The 20,916-nt window shown below is 40.6% G+C and overlaps 1 protein-coding gene across 1 annotated transcript in view; it reads left to right on the plus strand.

Moving 5' to 3' along the window:
• ABCA2 (ATP binding cassette subfamily A member 2) overlaps window positions 1-20,916 on the plus strand; it is a gene marked incomplete in the record, with an annotated part of 2,505,641 nt that overhangs the window by 2,197,032 nt on the left and 287,693 nt on the right. Inside the window, 1 exon segment of the mRNA XM_044058216.1 lies at window positions 13,046-13,178. Within this exon segment, the coding sequence (XP_043914151.1) occupies window positions 13,046-13,178 (133 nt within the window).

The raw sequence follows: 20,916 nt of genomic DNA on the forward strand, positions 1-20,916 counted from the left end.
GTCTCCCACACATTTAGACCAAGAACAGCACAGACTGGGACCAGAGGTGAAAAGAATTTTGATCTGTGTTAGCAACAATCATACCTCCAGGATGGTTAAATGGGATGATGCCATGGAGCTCATTCATGTGCAAGTCACCATAGGTAAGGCCCTCACCATATCCTGGCTAGCTACAGGTAACCATGTGCGCCCCTGGAGTCTCTCGACTCTTACCTAAACCTACTAAAAGCACTCACCACCAACCAAACATGCTATTCATGGGTGAGTTTAACTACTTCTCTATAGACTTGGAAATGTACATTACTTCAAACTCACAGGCTCAATACTTCCTGGACTTTATTAACACAAAAACCCAGGAACAGATAATGTATGCTAAACCACAGTCAAGCATGAAAGGTTGGCATAATGGTTATGGTATTTACCTTGCAGACACAAGATACAGGGTTTAATTAACACCTTTGAAGGGAAATTGGCTAGGCTTAAAATGGGCTGCAAGGGCAACTAGCCTAGTACTTACCTATGAACCATACTGGATCTAGTACCCACCAACATGGGAGAGCATTGCACCCACCTCTCATGTCACTTCCACACTTATGAGGTCTCATTTCAAGTAAAAATCAACCCAAAAAATCCAGATAAACCAGTAACAGTTCAAAGCTATTCAAAGGCAAACTTCATCCTATTAAGTGACAGTTCATCAAAATACAAGGCTGCAAGGCTCCACTAAAACCCTAGACCACAGCTACCTGTGCAGAATTATTCACAACGTCACTATGCAAACATCTGAATGGCTGCATAGAGGTTGCAAGTACCTACTTGAAATGAACCCAAAGTAAACACTAAAAACAAACCCCACTGGTGGTATTCTCACCTAAACAGGATATATAATAAAAGAAAATTCATGGCTAAAATTAGGAAAAGTGACTCTTTTAAAGACAAGTGCTGTCTTATACAACCAAACAAAAAACTGAAAGGTCTGTTTAAGTCCAACAAGACCAATTATGAGGTCAGGATAGCCTCACAGGTTAAGGACAATCAGAAGGAATTCTTTAGCTACATCCAAAACCATGGAAGTAACACACAACAGTGTGCTGAACTGGTGCTGAATGGTGCCACCTACACCAGTCAGGTTGACATAGCAAATCTACTGGCTGATAAATTCAACTCAAACTTCACCTCCACTGCCCCCAGCTTCATCAGGTGAAATCCCCTACAACATACTTCCTCCAGCTATCAGCAGGGACCAGGTGCTGGCAGCACTTGCTAAAGCCAAAAACACCACCTCCATGGGTCCTTACAACATCCTCGATTATTTGCTGAAGAGTGTAAAACATGACCTATTAGGACCATTTGAGGCACTCTTCAACTTCTTCTTCTTTCGGCTTTTTCCTGGTTAGGGGTCGCCACAGCAGATCACCTGTCAATTGGCAGTGGAGTTTTACAGTGTCTAGTTGCCAGCCCGGCACCCAACCTTCCACAGAAGGCAAACACATGCACACACTCACACCTAGGGCCAATTTAGAGTGTCCAATCCACCTGCAGCATGTCTTTTAGATGTGGGAGGAAACCGGAGCACCCGGAGGAAACCCACACGACCATAGGGAGGACATGCAGACTCCACACAGAAGGCACCCCAACTGAGGATCGAACCGGAGAACCTCTTGCTGTGAGGTGGCAACGCTAACCGCTGCACCACCGTGGCCGCCCTTGAGGCACTGTTCAATTACAGTCTCGAAACAGGCTACATTCCAAGTGAATGGAGAACTGCAACAGTCACTACCCTCCACAAGGAGGAAGACCATCAATCAAGCCATGGAACTACATACCCATTAGTCTAACAAGCATAATATGCAAAACCATGGAATGAATTATCATGGCAAATGATAAACAATGATATTAGCAACCTACAGACTCTGGACCTATCCCACTTTGGCTTTGTTAAGGGACGGTCATGCCTACTTAACCTGGTATCCATCTTTGAGAGGGTCGCCAAGGTAGTGAATAAGGGTAAAACAGAGCATACAGCATACCATGACCTGGGTAAGGTGTTTGATATACAGTATCATGCTCAGACATTGTTGACAAGCTTTCTGAGTTAGGTGTAAACCATTACATAACTCGCTGGATTGCCGGCTAGCTCACAGACAGGATCCAAAAAGTCAAGATGAGTGAGACCACCTCCAAAAAGAGACTGGTCACTATGGCTCAAAATTCAGTGTCAAAAAATGCATTATAATGCCCGTTGGGGAAACTGTCATTGCAAGTTAATTACTCCATTGATAAAATTCCCCTAAGAGTCGACCCACTAGTAAGGGATCTGGGAACGTATGTGGACAGTAATCTGGCTTTTGACTAACATATAGCTAAAATATCCAAAGACTCGAAATAAACTGTGTAGCTAAGATAATAAAAATGTCATTCTTTGGCACCCAACTTATTGGTAAGGGTATGGCATTAGGTCCAAGGAAGTCATAGTACCACTCTACTCAGCCCTTATCAGACCTGTCATTGAGTACAATGCCACTTTGGTACATATCTAACCAGACACTACTTGCAGCAGAATGCCCTCAATGGTTTCTCACTAGGAAAATTCAGGGCATGAATACCCTGTCCTACACTGATCACCTAAAATCTCTGTCTCTGTATTCACTCTCTTACAGGCTGCTGAGAGGGGATTTTTGCATGGGTTGCAGGGCTTCCTCATACCCAGCCTTGATGGATCTGTTGCACGTGTGCAGTACAAACAGCACCATAAACACTTGATCCAGTGGTCTGAACTTCACTTGTGACATAAACAGAAAGTGCTGGAGACAGATTTGTGTCCCAAAGGATCCTCACACTGTGGAATAGGCTCCCCATCTATGTAAAGTAGTATTCATCCCTGATCATATTCAAACCAAACCTTGACAATTGGACGGGAAATTGTAAATTTACTCTAGATCTTGCCCCCATGTCCCTTATGGACAGAGGCTGGCAATAAAAAAAGTATTATCCTAACTAGCACCTGCCATACCAATCCTTAGCTACCTGCCTACTAACATGAAACCCCCACATGATACTTAGGACCAGATAGTTTGGGGTGTGCATCTAGGCTTGTAAGGACCCTAGTGATTGTTAGCCTAGTAACAACATATGAATTTATAATGCTAAATAATAATAATCTTTTCAGATAGCAAATGACAGTGTTATATAAATAATAGTTACAACATCTTAAAAGCAAATAAAACCTTAATAAAGAAAACCATGCTGATACAAATTAAATATGCAGAAGTCAAGACGGTGTACAGAAAACAACAGTCAGTTATTCATGAAGAATATGTAAAGAAAAACTGGATCTACCACTAAATCAAATACACTAGCTGGATGTTAGTTAAGAAATTCTGTCCCTAACAATTCTAAGTTAAAAAATAATGCACAACAGAACAGCATTTAAATGGATGCATTAAGGTCTCCTAAGCTATGTCAAGACAAGACAATTCCCTGATTTCAATTCCAAACATACACATCAGTGCATCATTCTGTTCCCACTCAAAACCGGGGATCAGATTATATCAGTTTCTTTCCAACAGGAAGACAGGTGTAATTACATTACATTAGATTACATTAGTCCCTTTTCCACAGAAAAACAGGTGTAATCAAACTAGCTTTTGTACCTTCCCAAACAAAAGTTGTTGCATACTAAGGACTGCTTTCCCAGCTTTAAACAATTAAATCTTTGAAGTGTATCTTAATTACATTTTTATTGCACTCTTTCTTGCTCACTCCAAACCCTTGTGTGACTTAAATATAAGTTAGGCCCCCCCCTGTGACAGGAAAAGCAATGATTTACATATTACATTTTAAAGGTTTCATGCATTTATTCTTCTTTCATCTCATTATATACTCAGATAGAAAGATCACAAGGTTGTACACATTTTTCTGCCAGAAAAAGGATGTATACTGCAGAGTTCAGAGTGTAAATATAACTTTACAAAGGTGCCAACATACTGAAATAAGAATGAAAAAATACAACACATTTTTTATCATATTTTAGAACCCAGCACCACGGTATCAATAAATTAACATATATTAAATTAAAACCAGCAAGAACAATAGAAAATACTCGTTTGCAGGTCCTTGTGTCCACAGCAAAACTGTAGCAAAATATCCAAAAACAACAGAACGACACAAGATAGGCTCCAGATTATAAAGCTTTAATCAGGCACATGCACTTTCACATTTGCTTCTTCAGGTGCATAAAAACAAACTGAAACTAGTTATACTTTTAAACATTGCTGAATGTATCACATGACAGCAATACATCACATGTCTATATACACTCCATTACTATAAAATATTAAAGCTATATGGTAACCACAAAATAAATATTCAAAGAAAATCATAAAAATATGATCATAAAATGTTTCTTATATACTTTGTGCACTATAAAAACATTGTTAAAAAGCATATTCTTAAAAACAATTACTTTACCTACGTAGAGGTCTGGCCTTTAACTTTGGTCTCAGTGGTATTTGTTCATTGAGACCATGTCCCATGTCAGCTCTGAATAAAACTAACCATCTAGCTTCCAGTTCCTCTGTTTTATTACATATGCCCCCCCCCTTTACTCACAAAACTCCTAGCAATGGCCATAAACTTAAATTTATGTTGGTTGTTAGTATTCACAGCATGTTTGACTAGGGCATTACTTCTGCTTTGTTTGCCTATGTGATAAATGTGTTCTCTAATCCTCTCCTTGAGTGTGTGGTCTGTTTTCCCAATATAACATTTCTTGCATATTGCACAGTGAGTGAGATACACTATGTGCTGTGTATCACATGTAGCTTGTACTTTAAATGTATATATCTGGTCCTGATCTGGATGTAAAAATTAATTGCTTATATCTATATACCCACAGTATGAACATTTTCCATAGGGCTTAGTCGCCATACCAGACATAGGTGTTTTCTCTTCTCTGGGTGCACATAAGCCTCTCTTCAAAGACTTTTGATTTCTGAACAAAAATGTAGGTTAATTCTCTATCCATTTTGTGACTGCCTTATCAGTGGTCAATATTCCCCAGTGTTTACGTATAATGTTCATATAAGACCCGACATCACTAGAAAAGCTTAATAGCACCTTTAGCTTAGGCTTATCACCACTGGTCTCTTTTTCCTTAGACCATCTATCCGAATAATAAGGTCTAGCCTTAGTGTGTCACAAACTAACTACTTCTTGTATTTGCTTCTGCACATCTCTCTCCCCATAACCTTTGGCCAGTAAATCATTTCTCGTACTGTTCAATTGTTGATGGAAATCTGCATCCTTAATGTTCAACTTAGATGGTCTAAAATCCTGATTCCTAATGACATTATTAAACACATGCGTAGGGTGCTTACTTCCTCTGATTAAAAGATGGTTAACATAACATTCCTTTCTGTACAACATGTATATCTACTCCCTTTTTCAATATTTACTTGAACATCCACAAAGTTTATTCTGTCATATGAGATAGCAGATGCAAACCTTAGAAAAGTGGTGGTTGCATTCAAGTACATAAGAAATTCCAAGAAATCCTCTTCTGTACCTGCCCATAAAATAAAAAGGTCATCTACAAATCTATGAAAGAACAAAACATTGTTCTGATATGGGCCACTCAATAAAAACTCTGTTCCCATACAACCATGACGGTGATGGCGTAGCTATTGGCACAGGACATGCCCATAGCTGCGCCATTACGCTTCCAATATAAATCATCACCAAACAGAAAAACATTGTTTTCTAAGACAATGCTCAATAAATTCCTCACTAGTATAATTTTACTTTCAGAGAAATCAGAATACATTTCCATAAACCTGGTTAAACTTTCCAACCCAATCACATTGGGTATAACAGTAAAAAGAGTGACCACATTAAGTGTTACCATGGGAACACCTTCAATAGAGTTGTAATTATTGAAAGTGTATAAATCTCTCAAAAACTGTTCCGTGTCTCTTAACACATGCTCTCTACTATTTAAAAGTGGTCTCAGACATTTTTCAATGAAAATGGATGATGGTTCAGTACACCAGTTTCTACCAGACACTATAGGCCTCATGGGTGGGTCAGTAGTGCTCTTGTGTAGTTTAGGCAAACCTTGGATAATGAGTGTAGTAGGTGAGGTAACCATAAAATAATATAACAGACTGTTATCTATCATGCCATTCAAAAACACATCTTTTAATTGCTTATGCACTTTTTCTATGAACAGCTTACCCCTGACAGGAGGCAGTTTCTCATAAAAAACATCTTCCTTCAGCATGTGACACATAGTGGAATCATATTTATTTTTATCCATAATGACTATAGGCCCTCCCTGATCAGCAGGCCTGATTACTATTGTGTCATTCTTCTGTAAATCCAGTAAAGCTTTGTGCTCTGATTTTGTTAGATTATTAGACTTTTGCCCAGTGTAATGTTTATGCCTATTAAAATCATTCAGTTTATGTACATCCTCTACACACATTTTTTCAAAAGCATTAACTAATGGGTTAATTGCAGGTATAAATGTGCTAGTTTTTTTACAAACATGACTACCTTGCATTTGTATAGTCTCTGTGTCATTAAATTGCATTTTTAACATCAAATTATGTGTAAACATCTTTATATCAAATATAACATCTGCAAAGTCAGACCTACCAGTGGGTATGAAAGACAATCCTTTTTGTAACAAATTAAGCTCATCTTGAGACAGAACATGACTGGATAAATTCCATATCAAGTCTTTCTTTGGTTGAAAAAAGTTTTCTTTATATTGTATGGGCTCTCGTTCAACCCATCATGCTTCCAATTGTTCCTGCTCCTGCTGCGACCTCTGCTCTGTTGTTTCAAGGCAGGTAGCTTTTGTTCTCTTATAGGTAGTGGGAAATTCAAAGGCTGCACACCTCAGTCCTCTAAAAAATCACTGTTGGCAGAATGGACCATGCCTTGCTTTTCAGTAGAATTAATAAAGGAAATGCTATGTCAGAATGAATAAACAACATAACTCAAACATATATGGCAGACTCCATTTTAAATCCAAATTGATTCCAACCTGACTCCATTTTGAATCATAAAAATATGCATGGCTGATATACTTTTTAATCATCTCTGACCTAAGCCTGAGACACAGTTCATGCAACTGGACATTAACTTTGGCAAAAAACAAAGCCATTAACTTAATGGGAAAAAAGTTGAAAAGTGTCATCTTTCCTGTCCTTTACTAGACTCCTTGCAGAGCCTGATAGAATACTAGCACCATGGAATATGGCTTGATAATTCCTGTGATTTTCTCTCCAGCTTGCCAGAACTCAGTTGAAAGTCTTATTTTAACAGTATTGTACAAAATTGGTAATTTGCGAACTTTAACTTTAAGACTTACCTTGGATAAAGGTATGCTGATACTCATCACAGAGTTTGTCTAGCACACTAGTTGGGTCAGTTCATCAACCATCATCATCATAAACAACTCTTCTTTTCCTGTTTTCTACATGTTGTCTGGTGTTACATCAACTGTTTCCATCTCTCTCTCTTGATTCAGTGCCAGTTTCTTGCCACCCTTGGCAATCATGACAGACTTTCACACGTATTCTCTCATACAATCTATCAATCATCTTGCTAGATGCACTCATTTCTTCTTGCCTTCTTCCTATTTATCCCAAATCTTCTTCAGCAGATTATCTTTTTCTTTCCTGCACGTGTGCCCAAACCACCATAATCTGTTCTTTTTGACTTTGTATGCAACTGGAGCTACTTGGGTTTCTGCTCTGATGTCCTTATTTCTTTTTCTGTCCCATAGTGTGCATACCCCCCAATCTCAGACACTTCAGAAGTGTCGCCTCCATCATGACCAGCTTCCTCAGCTGCTGTGCTTTCACTGTCCATGTTTCTGTACTCTACAGTAGCACTGGTTGCACCACTGTTTTGTGCACCCCCCCATCTCAGACACTTCAGAAGTGTCGTCTCCATCATGACCAGCTTCCTCAGCTGCTCTGCTTTCACTGTCCATGTTTCTGTACTATACAGTAGCACTGGTTGCACCACTGTTTTGTGCACCTAACTTTTCAGCATTCTTCTCTTACACAGTATCATGGACCGTCTGTGCCCTTTGGCTGCAGTCCCTCTGATTCTAGCTTTGACCTGTTCCTCTTCTGCACAACCACTCCTTCCAGATTCTTGAAGCTGTCAACCCATCCCCTTATTTTCCCTTCTATTTCCATTTTCATCTTCTTCTGATTTGACCCATTTGCTTGCCATTACAATTGTTTTATCTCAGAGTTTCATCCCATGTACCTTCAGTTTTGAATTCCATTCCTATATGGTTTGCAGAAGTTCTTGCTCCAAGTCTGCCTCTAATGCTGCATCATCTGCATTCAACAAATTTGTTGATCTGTCCCCTCTAACCTGTTTGCTAATGTAGTCCACCACCAGTATGAACAGCAGTGGGCTCAGAGCTGGACCCTGATGCACACCGACTCCCACTAGGAACCTATCCGTGAGTGTAAACACTCTTCATACTTGTGTTGTTGGGTCACTGTACACATCTTGCACTAATTCTACCATTGTTTCTGAAATTTTAAAACATCACAAGACTGCCAATATCAGCTTTCTTGGGACTTTGTCATATGCTTTATCCAAGTCTAGGAATACCCAGTTGGACCCTTTCCTCATCTCTAATTTCTTCACAGCTCTCTGTCTCACTGCAAACATTGGGTCAATTGTGAAGCATCCTGATTTGAATTTGAACTACTCACTTCTTTTGGTAATATTGAGAGTCCACAAACTGCTTTAAGCAAAATTAACCTTATACAATATGCATTACCTGCAGATGACACATCATAATGATGACTTTCAAACATAAGATGTCTCTCATTTATTTCAAGTCCCATTCCAACAAATTGTGCTTTAATTTTGTAAGTGAAAAATAAAGGGCATTGTCTTCCAGTAGTAAGGGAAATTAAAGTATGTACCAAGGCTAGAAACTTTTAAGCATTGCATTCCTATTAGTTTTATGTTTAGGTTCATAGGTTTGTGACAAGCTAAAGGCTTATTGGTTTTTAGTAAATGTGATTCTTGCTTGAGTTCACCTTAGTTTTGCAGTTGCAGCATCTATCATTCAGCATCTTCATTTTTATTTATTTATTCATTACCTGGGTATTTCTTTCCAGGATGGACCTGGGATACTGCTTGGTTAAGTGACTTGCACAGAGTCACGTAGTCTGCAAATGGAAATGGAAGGACTCAAACCAAGAACTGTAGGATGAAGCTCATTGACAGCTCATAGCCTTAACCCTCTGAGCTAAGCTGTCAGACTAATGGATATAAACTTAAAATTCCCTTCCTTCAAATATATCAGATCTCTGCCCCAGCTTATCTTAATTTAGTAAAAAAAATTTTAAAAAAAGCTTCCTCACCAGTAAGGCAAAATGCAGTGCTGGCTGAGACATTACCTGAAACTTTACTACTAGCTGCCATTTTCCAAATAAATTCCAGAGCACATACGTCAAACCATCATTGAACCTGCTCCACCTTGTGTGAGTCTATGCCCTTGGACCTATCCTCTGGACACCTTTCATTTCACTAATTGTATTACTTACCTTTTGTCATAATGGTTGATGTTATTACAATACTGAGGTTATATACACAAGTGTCAGAGTCTATATTAATTTGTCAAAACTAATTCCAGCGAACGGCCGTTCACCGAACACAAACCAGCAAGCAGATGTTCATTGAACATTCACTTCAGCAAATGTTTTTCTAAGGAAAGGGAATTAGTTGGCCATCATTAGGAAATTTGCCCTTTTCCCCAATGTAGTGCGACCTCTGATTTGAAATATACAAGTAGAGGGGGGGGGCACAGCCCTCCCATTGTGGAGTGTGGGGGGCATATCCCCCACCTTGGTGGGTTTGATATAATGTAGTTTGTGGTATAGTTGGTGTGGAGGACAAGTAATTCCCTTCCCTTAGAAAAACATTCACTGAAGTGAACGTTCGATGAATGGCCATGCGCTGGTTTGTGTTTGATGAATGAATGGCCATTCACTGGAATTAGTTTTTGATGAATTAATATAGACCCAAGTATCAGATATAGCTTAGCCTTGCTTGGGTGCTAGACTATGTACAGTGTTATTTTATGCATGCAGTATTTACCTTTGTTCTGACACTTTTTTAGTGTTCTGTGTTTACTGTAACTAGGATGTGTCTAAAAGGGGCTATTTATCCTGCCATCCTTGCCTCTGCTGTAAAATAAATAAATGCATGGGAAAGATTAAAACTAATGCATTGCACCCTTGTTTCCAGTAACTGTTTAGGAAGTCAGACAATCGAAGAGAAAGATGGTTCCTGAAAAGAGGTATTCTATGTATCTACTTATTTTGCAGAAGAGATTAAGATCTCTTGAGTGGGTATTTATGCTAGCACTGAACTTGTGAATGTACCGTAGGTCCTAAGGGAGAGAGTTGGCTGTGTACACAAGGCAAAAATTGTTTGAGTCTGTAAGATACTGAGAAGAGGAACCAGGGCTTTGAGACAACCAGAGTGGCTTTTATGACTTAGGCTCTCGATTTTCATGGTGAGAAACATTGTGGCCATTCATGTTGTGTCAATTGTTTGAACAGGTGCATACCAAAGAGAGCATTATACTCTGTGATTTACCTAATAAATGTCAAATACATTGGAATTATCAGATCACTTTGACTTGGTCACCATATCCTTACTAATAAGCTGTACAATAAAAAAGGACATCCTTACAATAAGTTGATACATGGTGATCAAAGAACAGCTCATTGTCTACATAGGTTCCAGGTCCCTAACTACTGGATCAATTTTCAGGGGTGTGTTGTGAATGTAATAGTTACAGGGGATGTCATGCTTGCCAAAAGATCTGGTACAACAGCATCAGTGTTCTTAGCCTTGTTTTGGTGAGATTTAAAGGGGTGTGGATGTTGGTTTGTGATCTGGAAATGTGTGGGGGTAAAGTTAGTGATAAATGTATCTGCTTGTAGGTTGACTATGTACTCTGGGTCTAAGTATGTGATTTTGTTTACCACTAGCTCTATGCAGTGATGAGCATTGTTTCTGAGATTTCTAACACAGTAAATTAAGGCTTTATGTCTGTCTTTTGTCAGGGTGGCAAGTTTACATCATATCTAGTTAATTGATTTAGTCAGGGTCCAGAATTCTCTTTTAAGTAGTGAGACTATTTTTGTTCTATAGAACATTACATTTATTTTTCTGCGCTTTTTTTATATTATTGTAGAATCTGTTTATATTTGGTTTCTACAACAGTTTATTTTTACTTTTAGCATTGTATTTACTTCAGAGGGAGACAAATGCATATATGCAGCTGATTTCATGTACATATAATTTTGCAGTAAAGGATTCCACATACATAGGTGGGTCATCTAATGAGAAGAGAATATTGAATATAGCCATGGTCCTCACTTATTTTTAATATATTAGCTTTAGCATAATCTCTGAATACAGCATTATTGAAGTGTACTTCCAGTGTCAGTTTTATGGTAAATGTGACTGATTTATGGTCTAATTTTATTAAGGAGGAAGTTACAACTGGTAGGAAACAGAACTGTCCCATATTGGTGAGAACCAAGTCCAGGATTTTGTCACCCTAGTGGGAAGTAGACAAGCTGGTCCAGCAAGTTTGTATTTATGAAGTTCAGAAATCTCTGGGAACAAGTGTTAAGGGATGTATAAGTCTGCCAGTTGATGAAAGGGTAGTTGAAGTCCCTTTGGAGAATGGTGTTTGAACGCTTAGGGTCGCCATACTAGTCTGGTAGAAGGTATGGACCAACGGGGAGCAATGAGGGAGACCTGTAGTTGACTATGATGTGATAAGAGGTTTTGCTAATGACAAGTTGGACATGGAGGAGTGCCAGGATATTATCCACTCTAACAAGTCTGGAGGTGAAATTTTGTTCTGTGACTATAGAGAGACTGACACTTGTAGTGCCTTCATTTAGTGTGGCTGGCCAGAATGCATGGTAGGCAATGAAACCCTGCACTGATGGGGATTTTACAATAGCCTTGAAACAGTTCTCTCTTATGATGCATATATCGATGCACTCCAGGGTAAGTTTTGTCTGTACGGAGTTGAGTTTTGTGTAGTGCAATTTGCTCATGTTACCTGATATGCACTAACATGTGAGTCTTTGAGATGTGTATGGAATATTTAACAATAAATGACAAAATAACGATGTGTAATAATCTGTAAATATTTTTTATTGTATATGAATAAATATTCTGTAAAAGTGACTATAATGCACTGAGAAATCAGAATGTAAAACAGGATTGCGCAAGTAATGATAGAAATACTCATTTTTTGTGCATGTGGAAAGTGTTGATCCAGCTTGTATTAATACCAACTCCTTTTTAATGTACACCAAAGCTACAACTTAGGATTCTCCAGTGGTCATATCTATGTCCTGAACGTAAATACAAAACCTTGATGAAGGAAGTATAAAATTACATTAACTCTTTTTTGCTTAGAATGCCTCAGACAGCAACAAACCAACAGAGAGAGAGAGACAGCCACACACACATTTCTGTAAAAGCAGGAGGGACCTGTAAAAGAAGCTGTAGAGATAATCTGCAGGCTGCCCTTGTGCTGTCAGTGTTTGTGTTTTACTGTTGACTTCCCAGTACAGCACCATTTCCTTGGGCTGTGCCAAGGCCCATTGGTTGATGCATTGCATGTCCCACCCCTCCAGGATAAGCACACCCAACCTCCTTGTCTGTCCATCAGTTGCTTGAGCCACTAATTGAACTTGGGTCACCTGGTATGTAGTCAGAGCTTTATCCCCGTCTGAAACCTTAACAATTGCAGTTTGCTTTAATATTACTATAGTATGGAGAATGAATTACTTGACACTTTCTTGCTAAAGTATCAGAATAAAATGTATTAAAATGACTAATATGAATGATATATTTTTAAGGTGTTTATTTAAGATTAGTGATTAATTTTATCCATTTTCTTTGAGTTATCTTAAATTGTATTTATCATCTAGTTGTTTTCTTAATTTGTTTCCATCAGGCCAGTTTGATAAGATGAAGTCACCTTTCGAGTGGGACATTGTTACCCAGGGACTGGTCGCCATGGCTTTTGAAGGTTTCATTGGATTTTTCATCACCATCATGTGTCAGTATAACTTCTGCAGGAAAGCACAGTGAGTACTGAAAACAAATATGCCTGTTTTATTTACGTATATTGAGTACTATGGACCTGTCTTTGAATGCGTTAAATAAGGTGGGTATTTTCCTCGTGATATTGAAGATAGCTGACATCTCTCTGTGTGTTGCAGAAAATAATGTGAGCATTTCCCCACTTGTGTACATAATAAGGTGGGTGTTGTCTTAATGTACTGAGTAATGGGAACTTCCCCGTGTATGCACAGAGGAAGGTGAGTCTATTCTTGGGTGTATTGAGTAAAAGGGACATTTTCCTTTGTGTATTCCATAAAGTATAAGTGTGCACAGTAATGTGAGCATCTTGCTGTGTTCACAGAGTAATGTAGGTGTTTAAATGAGTGTACTGAGTAATGCAAACTTCTCTTTATATGCACACAGGAAGACAGGGTGCTTAACTGGGCGTATTGAGTGAACAGCTTACTGTGTGCATCTAATAAAGTGGGTGTTTAACTGGGCATATTGAATAATATGAACATCTGGCTGCTCACAGAGACTAAAGTGGGTACATCAAGTAATGTGACATTAAACATATTCATGTGTTTGCCACAGTGTAGAATAACATAAACATCTCCCTGTCTGCACAAAGTAATGAAGATGTTTAACTGGCTGTGTTGAGTAATGTGGCCATTTTTCCATGTGTACTTGGGACGGTGAGTGTTTAACTGGGAGCAGTTATTAATGTAAACATGTGCACAGAGTAAGGTGGGTGTTGTGCGTAATGTGAATATCTCCCTGTGCACAAAGTAGGCTGAGTATTTAACTGGGTTGATCAACATCTTTGTGTGTGCTTACAGTAAGGAGGGTGTTTATCCGGGTTTACTGAGTATTGTGAACATCTGTCTGTTTATGTAGATTCTACAGAGAATGTGGAAACAGAAGAATGTTTTCTAAAGCTCTGTCAGATCTGTCAGCAACAGTGAGATGCTTAGGTCAGTTTGTGACCTGACCAGCATTCCAATGCACTCTGATGCTTTTGAGGTTACCGTTATGAGGTACTTGTGACTCAGGGCTTACTTGCCAAATATTTGTAGAGAGAACTTTATTATCCCCATTGCAGGTCATCACCTACATGACCGTGATGGTAAAGCTAAAGCTGACCACATCAAGGAGCATAGAAAATTCATACATCTGCTCATTCTAGTAGAGTATGTCTGCCTTCAACAAAAACAGTTCAGAACAGAGGACTGCCAATGAACTGTCCTCAGACAGTGACAGTAATGCTTTCCCTGTCACCATCAGTAGACAAATATTACGAGCCAGGCTTATCTTACTGTCAGACTAGATTGTGATTGGCCTGCCACCTGTTCCTATGGCCTTCCATTCTGATGTCTGACCACCCTGTTTTTTCCCAGTTTAGAAATGGCCAGAAGAAGGTTCTCCTTCCATCACAGCCAATGTTGAATAATTACAACTGCTGCTTATTAAGTTCTATCCCACAGGAGTCATTAGATGAGCTTAGAACAGAAGACGTACTTTCAGAAAGGAGTAGGCAACAGTAGCCATCCCTGTGGGATCTTATTCTAATTATTCTAATTTCTTCCTAGTGCCTAAAACACCAGATCCCCCTTGCCATGGTTTGTAGGACCTTAACCATTTGTTAGTTTGCAGAGGGGTCAAGATGCTAACGGTAGAACTACAGATCCTTTTTTGAAGAGGGATATTTCCTTGTTACTTACACATCCATGTTATTGAAGATTATCGGATATTACTGAGATTCATGGTAGGAGTGGAGTAATCTTATTTCAGGTGACTCTTCATAGTGAGTGGAGCAGTTCAGTCTTCTGCCTTCTAGAACCATTCTTAAAACTCTGAAATTTCATGCTATGGGTGCTAATGCTTTCTTTAGCCTTCACAAAGCACTCTTGCATCATGGGTAATGACATCATGCAGCCCAAGGTTTGTAATGCTTTTTAACTACTCATGTCCTTTAGCTTCCTTGGTAGCCATTGTCATTGGAAAATTCCTGTGTTTAGTGATTAAACTGTATGGACTTACCAAATGTACCTCAAGGCACTAGAACATAACACAACAGGAGCTGCTGTTTTCTTAGGAGCAGAGATAGTGCTAGCAGCTGATGCACATAACACAACAGGAGCTGCTGTTTTCTTAGGAGCAGAGATAGTGCTAGCAGCTGATGCAAATATTAAGGAGTCATTCCCACTATTTACCATTTTAACTGCTCCTTTTGCCTCCAGTGCCTTCTAACTATTTATAGTTACCACGCCAGTTATGACCAGTCATGCTGTAGGCATGGCCTTTATCAAGATAGCCATCATGTTTTTTTTTAACCTGTACTATTCTCCCTTGATGAAATTCCTTATGAAACCTTGCATCCTCCCCATAAGCAGATGCTTCCCATTACCCCTCTGGTTCTCCATCAGGGATCACTGATAGTACATACATTCTTGAGATACAGCTCTCAGTCTTACCCTACAGAGAGGCAGGCAGAACTTCCTTATTTCCCTTCCCAGGCTGTGAACTGAACCTGGGTCATCTGGGTTGTAGTTTAGGCTTCACCTTTCTGTGTCACACAGCTGGCACTGCTTACCATTACTGAAGAGACAAATGCAAGCCTTTCACTAGCACAAAGCACTTAATAGATGTAAAAGGTCTTGTGCAAAGATTAACCCAAAATCTCAGCTAAAGATGTAAGGCATAACAAAGAAGATAGAGGATAATAAATCCAGACCCCGTGGCTAAATGAAGGCTTAGCTTTTCTTCAGGGTCTACTCTATGTTGACCTCCATTCCTTTGCAGATAGGGCATCATCCTGTAGTGAGAGGGCTTTAGCATGCTTCTCATTTGTGGACAAGCATGAGGTGAAATAAAGACACACTTTCTTGGCACATCTTGGGAATAAGACATGGAGTGAGGCATGAAGTCCCTCCTCTATGATCACAAAATCTCATACCCTCAAGGGAATGAGGAAGGGGAGATGACCCCACAGAATATATTTCTGGGTGTGACCTTTGCCACAGGGTGTCAGCCCTTTTCAGCTTGTCTGACAGTTTTTGGCAGGGGTTGAGATACACACCATAGGTACTGTCCTCCCACAATTTTTTGTGACTTTAACCTTCCTTATCCCCATGCTAGATTTTGACTGTATAACAGATGATGGATGAATGGATATATGAGGACACAAAGTAGCAGTTAGGTACTTTTGCTGTGGCCTGTGCATCATAGGTACCCACCATGATTCACACCTTCCCTTCATTCAGCTGATATTGCATTTGGTTTTCTGTTGAAACATAGAGGCATAAGCTTTACCCATTGTAAGGGGGGAGGGTCATAAGAGTTGGTCCACAACAGGTAGGTAGTGCAGACCTCTTTCAGATTTCTTAACCATCAGCAAGCCTGAAGAGGTAGAGACCATAGAACTAGATATTGGCAGGGACCCTGAGTTAACACTCTTTTTCTCTTCTAATTGCATTGTGAATATCCCACCTTTGAAGAAGCATGAGGCTAAAGCAATCCACTCTAGTGTGGCGATATTCCCGACTTCCTTCCATCAGAAGTGTTTGTACTCCTACTTTAACAGGAAGTAAGAGAAGCTTATAGCTATCTCCTCCGTGGAGCCTGATATTTAAATATGGCATGTTTTCTTCTTGAAGATACCATGATCCAACTTTGAAAACTCTCTGCAGTAGGTAACTGCAGGGATTTCTGTTACACTATCACTTCTGTGACACATTTCTGGAAAATTATTGGCAGAAGTTGCAGCACCATATGCCAGGCTAGGATGATGCTCTCAGCCCCTGCTTGGCTCTCTCTTTCCTGTGTTCAGTGCCTAAAATGCAGAAAACCCAGAAGTCTTCTGAGTGTTTGTTCACAAGCCAGGACCTGCATTTGCACTGCACTATTTATCCTGCCTAGAAGGTGAACAGGACATGAAATACATTATATGTGGCAGTGCTTCAGGTTTGACATAGAGGATAGGATAGTGCTTTAGTTCTAACAAACAGAGGATGGGGCACTGCTTCACTTCTGATACACTGAGGATGGGACAGTGCTTCAGTTCTGACACAGAGGATGGGACAGTGCTTTAGTTCTGACACACAGAGGATGGGGTAGTGCTTCAGTTCTCATATGCAGAGGATGGGATAGTGCTTCAGTTCTGACACAGAGGATGGGACAATACCTCAGTTCTGACACACTGAAAATGGGACAATGCTTCAGTTCTGATACACTGAGGATGGGACAGTGCTTCAGTTCTGATACACAGAGGATGGAACAATGCTTCATTTCTGATAACACTGAGGATGGGGCAGTGCTTCAGTTCTGATACACAGAGGATGGGGCAGTGCTTCAGTTCTGACACACAGAGGATGGGACAATACATCAATTCTGACACAGAGGATGGGGCAATACCTCAGTTCTGACACACAGAGGATAGGGCACTGTGTAAGTTCTGACACACTGAGGATGGGACAGTGTTTCAGTTCTGATACACAGAGGATGGGACACTACTTCAGTTCTGACACAGAGGATGGGACAGTGCTTCAGTTCTGATGCACAGAGAATAGGACAGTGCTTCAATTCTGATATACAGAGGATAGACACTGCTTCAGTTCTGACACACAGAGGGTGGGACAGTGCTTCAGTTCTGACACACAAAGGATAGGACAGTGCTTCAGTTCTGACACACAAAGGATAGGACAGTGCTTCAGTTCTGACACACATATGATGGGGCAGTGCTTCTGTTCTGACATATAGGATGGGGCAGTGCTTCAGTTCTGACACACAGGGGATGGGACAGTGCTTCTGTTCTGATACACAGAAAACAGGGCAGTGCTTCAGTTCTGATACACAGAGGATGGGACAGTGCTTCAGTTTTGATACACAGTGGATGGGACTGTGATGCCCGTGTCCTGGCCCAACAATCAAGGATCCTCAATCCTCACCACTAACACCAGTGAGGGGCATCTCATATAGAAGGAAAGGATAACAAATACACACAGTAAAGAGCAATTTCCCTTAAGAGCAGACAGAGATCATAGACAGTCTGGGGCTGGTCGCTCCCTTGCTCTCCCGGTCCCCAATAAGACTCCCCACTGGCACAGCTATAGTGTCTAGATCTCAGCCTAGTGGGCAAGCTGAAACCTTCAGCACCCTCTCTGTCCAACCAGTGCTTCGTGTCCCTGCCCAAGTAGCTGACACACACACACACACACACACACACACACACACACACAGTTTGAGAAGAGTTTATACAACCACACAGACACACCTGGGGAAGGCTGGCACAGGTTCTCCAGCTGTGCCCCTTTTTCCCAGACTATACGATAGTACCAGCTGCCAGCACCCACTAATATTTATCAACTACTCAAAGGCCCTTAAAAGGGTGTCCAATTATTGCTGTGCAATATTATTATCCAATTGGTAGTATAGCCCAGGGCTAAAGCTATTAAAGTGATTTTGTACAATTTTACTAAAGGCATGCAAGTACTCTAAAGAGCTTAATTTATCTCTGCAAAAACAACCACAGTTGAAAGGGTTTAAAAATATTTAATAAATAGTCAAAACACAAGACAATAATTTTTACTACAAAGTGCAAGTCAAGAGTTCAGAGATCACGGAGAAATACTTAAAATAATTCAGTAATACAGTTCTGACATCACAAGTCTAAGATAAACTTACATATAGAGCAAGACAGTGCTGATGAGTTGGATGGTCAAGACAAAAATACTTAATGCTGTCCGATTCTCTCTGTTTTTAAAATCACATTCCTGGTTCACATTACATCATTCTTCACACTTCCCTGCGTTACATTACATCATTCTTCACACTTCTCTGCGTTACATTACATCATTCTTCACACTTCCCTGGGTTCCCAGGCTAACAGAAACTACATTTACATTTTTCACCTCTGGGCAGAAACCAGAGCAATAAAGGACATTTATGCATGCAAATTCTGGCCATTAACTCTGGCCTTAAAACAATAGGCAGGATGCTCCACTCTAGACTCACTGGTTCCGAGTCCTAACATCCAAGGGTCACAACATGCTTTACTTGGTCAGTAGAGTGCACTGTTACATTTTTTTCCAGTTCCACATGTAACACTATTTTTACCATTTAAGACAACAAGCCTGTGGTTTACATTAATATTTACAGATGACAGAATTATCTCCAAAATTCTGTCTGGCTAGGCTGGCAGCCTTCACCTATCTTCACCCAATATTCACATATCTCCCCCCTGGAGAACTCAAGCTAGTTTTTCAAGTGACCCTTGAGAAACGCTGCTTGACGGAGTTAGGTTTATCTGAGTATACCTTACCCCGTTCCCTGTCTTGAGAGCCCATCTACATTGGTATTTCTAATCCCACTGCGGTGCTGCACAGACGTATCATATGTTTGCAACTCCAGGCTCCATCTTAGCAACTTGGAATTTTGCTGGCTGGCTCTGTTTAACCATGTTACGGGGTTGTGATCTGTCATAACATTGAATTACCTTCCATACAGATAAGACTGAAGTTTCTGCAGTGCCCACACTATGGCTAGACATTCCTTTTCAACAGCTGCATAGCATTCCTCCCTGAGTTGGAGCCTATGACTGAGTTAAACAACTGTGTGCTCATCCCCCTCTGAAGAAATCTGGCTAAGTACAGCCCCTATTTCATGGTTTGAAGCATAAACCTGCACAACAAATTATTTAATGTAATCTGGGCTGGCTAACACAGGTGGTTCTCCCAATGCTTCTTTAAGCTTCTGGAATGCCTGCACACATGCTGGGGTCCACACTACTTTATCTGGCCTGTTCTTCCTTGTCAGGTCTGTAAGGAGAGCAGCTATGGTACTATAACTGGGGACAAGCTTTCTGTAGTACCCTGCTGCCCCTAAAAGTGCCCTCACCTATTTTTTAGTAACAGGTGCAGGCCATGCCTGAATAGCTTCCACTTTGGCAGGTTCTGGCCGTATCTTACCACTCCCCACTCTGTGTCCTAGGTAGGAGACCTCTGCCATACCCACTTGACACTTGCTCGGCTTAATGGTCAGCCCTGCCCTCTGTAGTCTTCCCAGCATCTCCCTGACATGTTGAAGGTGCTCTTACCAGGAATGGCTGTAGATGGCAATATCATCTAGGTAAGCAAGGGCAAACCATCCTGCTTCTGCTAGGATATGATCTACCAGCCTTTGGACAGTTGCCGAGGCATTCTTCATCCCAAAGGGCATCTTTGTGAACTCATACAAGCCAAAAGGAGTCACAAAGGCTGACTTCTCTCTAGCACTGGGAGTCAAGGTCACCTGCCAGAAACCCTTGGTAAGATCAGTAGTAGTAAGATACTTAGCCCCATCCAGCTGCTCTAGGCCTCATCTGTCCTAGCCATGGGGTAAGCATCTGACTCTGTGTAACTATTTAATTTCCTGTAGTCCACACAGAACCTGGTGCTGCCATCCTTCTTTGACACCAGCACCACTTGGGAGGCCCAAGGACTATTGGAATCTTGAATCACCCCTAGTTTCAACATCTCTTGTACCTCCTCCCTCAGAGTCTGATTGACTCTCTCAGGCACTCTATAATGGGCATGCCTAATAGGCCTTTGGGATCCTGTATCCACCTGGTGCTACCCAGTTGGGTGCACCCTGGTTTCCCAGTGAACATGTCCCCAAATTCCTGCAACACTGCTCGGATTTCTCGAACCTGGGTAGGAGATAGCTGCTGGGACATTGCTACCCCTTCCACTGAGGTGTCAGCCCGAGCCTCACTGAGGAGATCAG

Source organism: Protopterus annectens, chromosome 16.part0, assembly GCF_019279795.1.
Source record: "Protopterus annectens isolate FY-2018-M chromosome 16.part0, PAN1.0, whole genome shotgun sequence".
Taxonomy (NCBI): Eukaryota; Metazoa; Chordata; order Ceratodontiformes; family Protopteridae; genus Protopterus; species Protopterus annectens.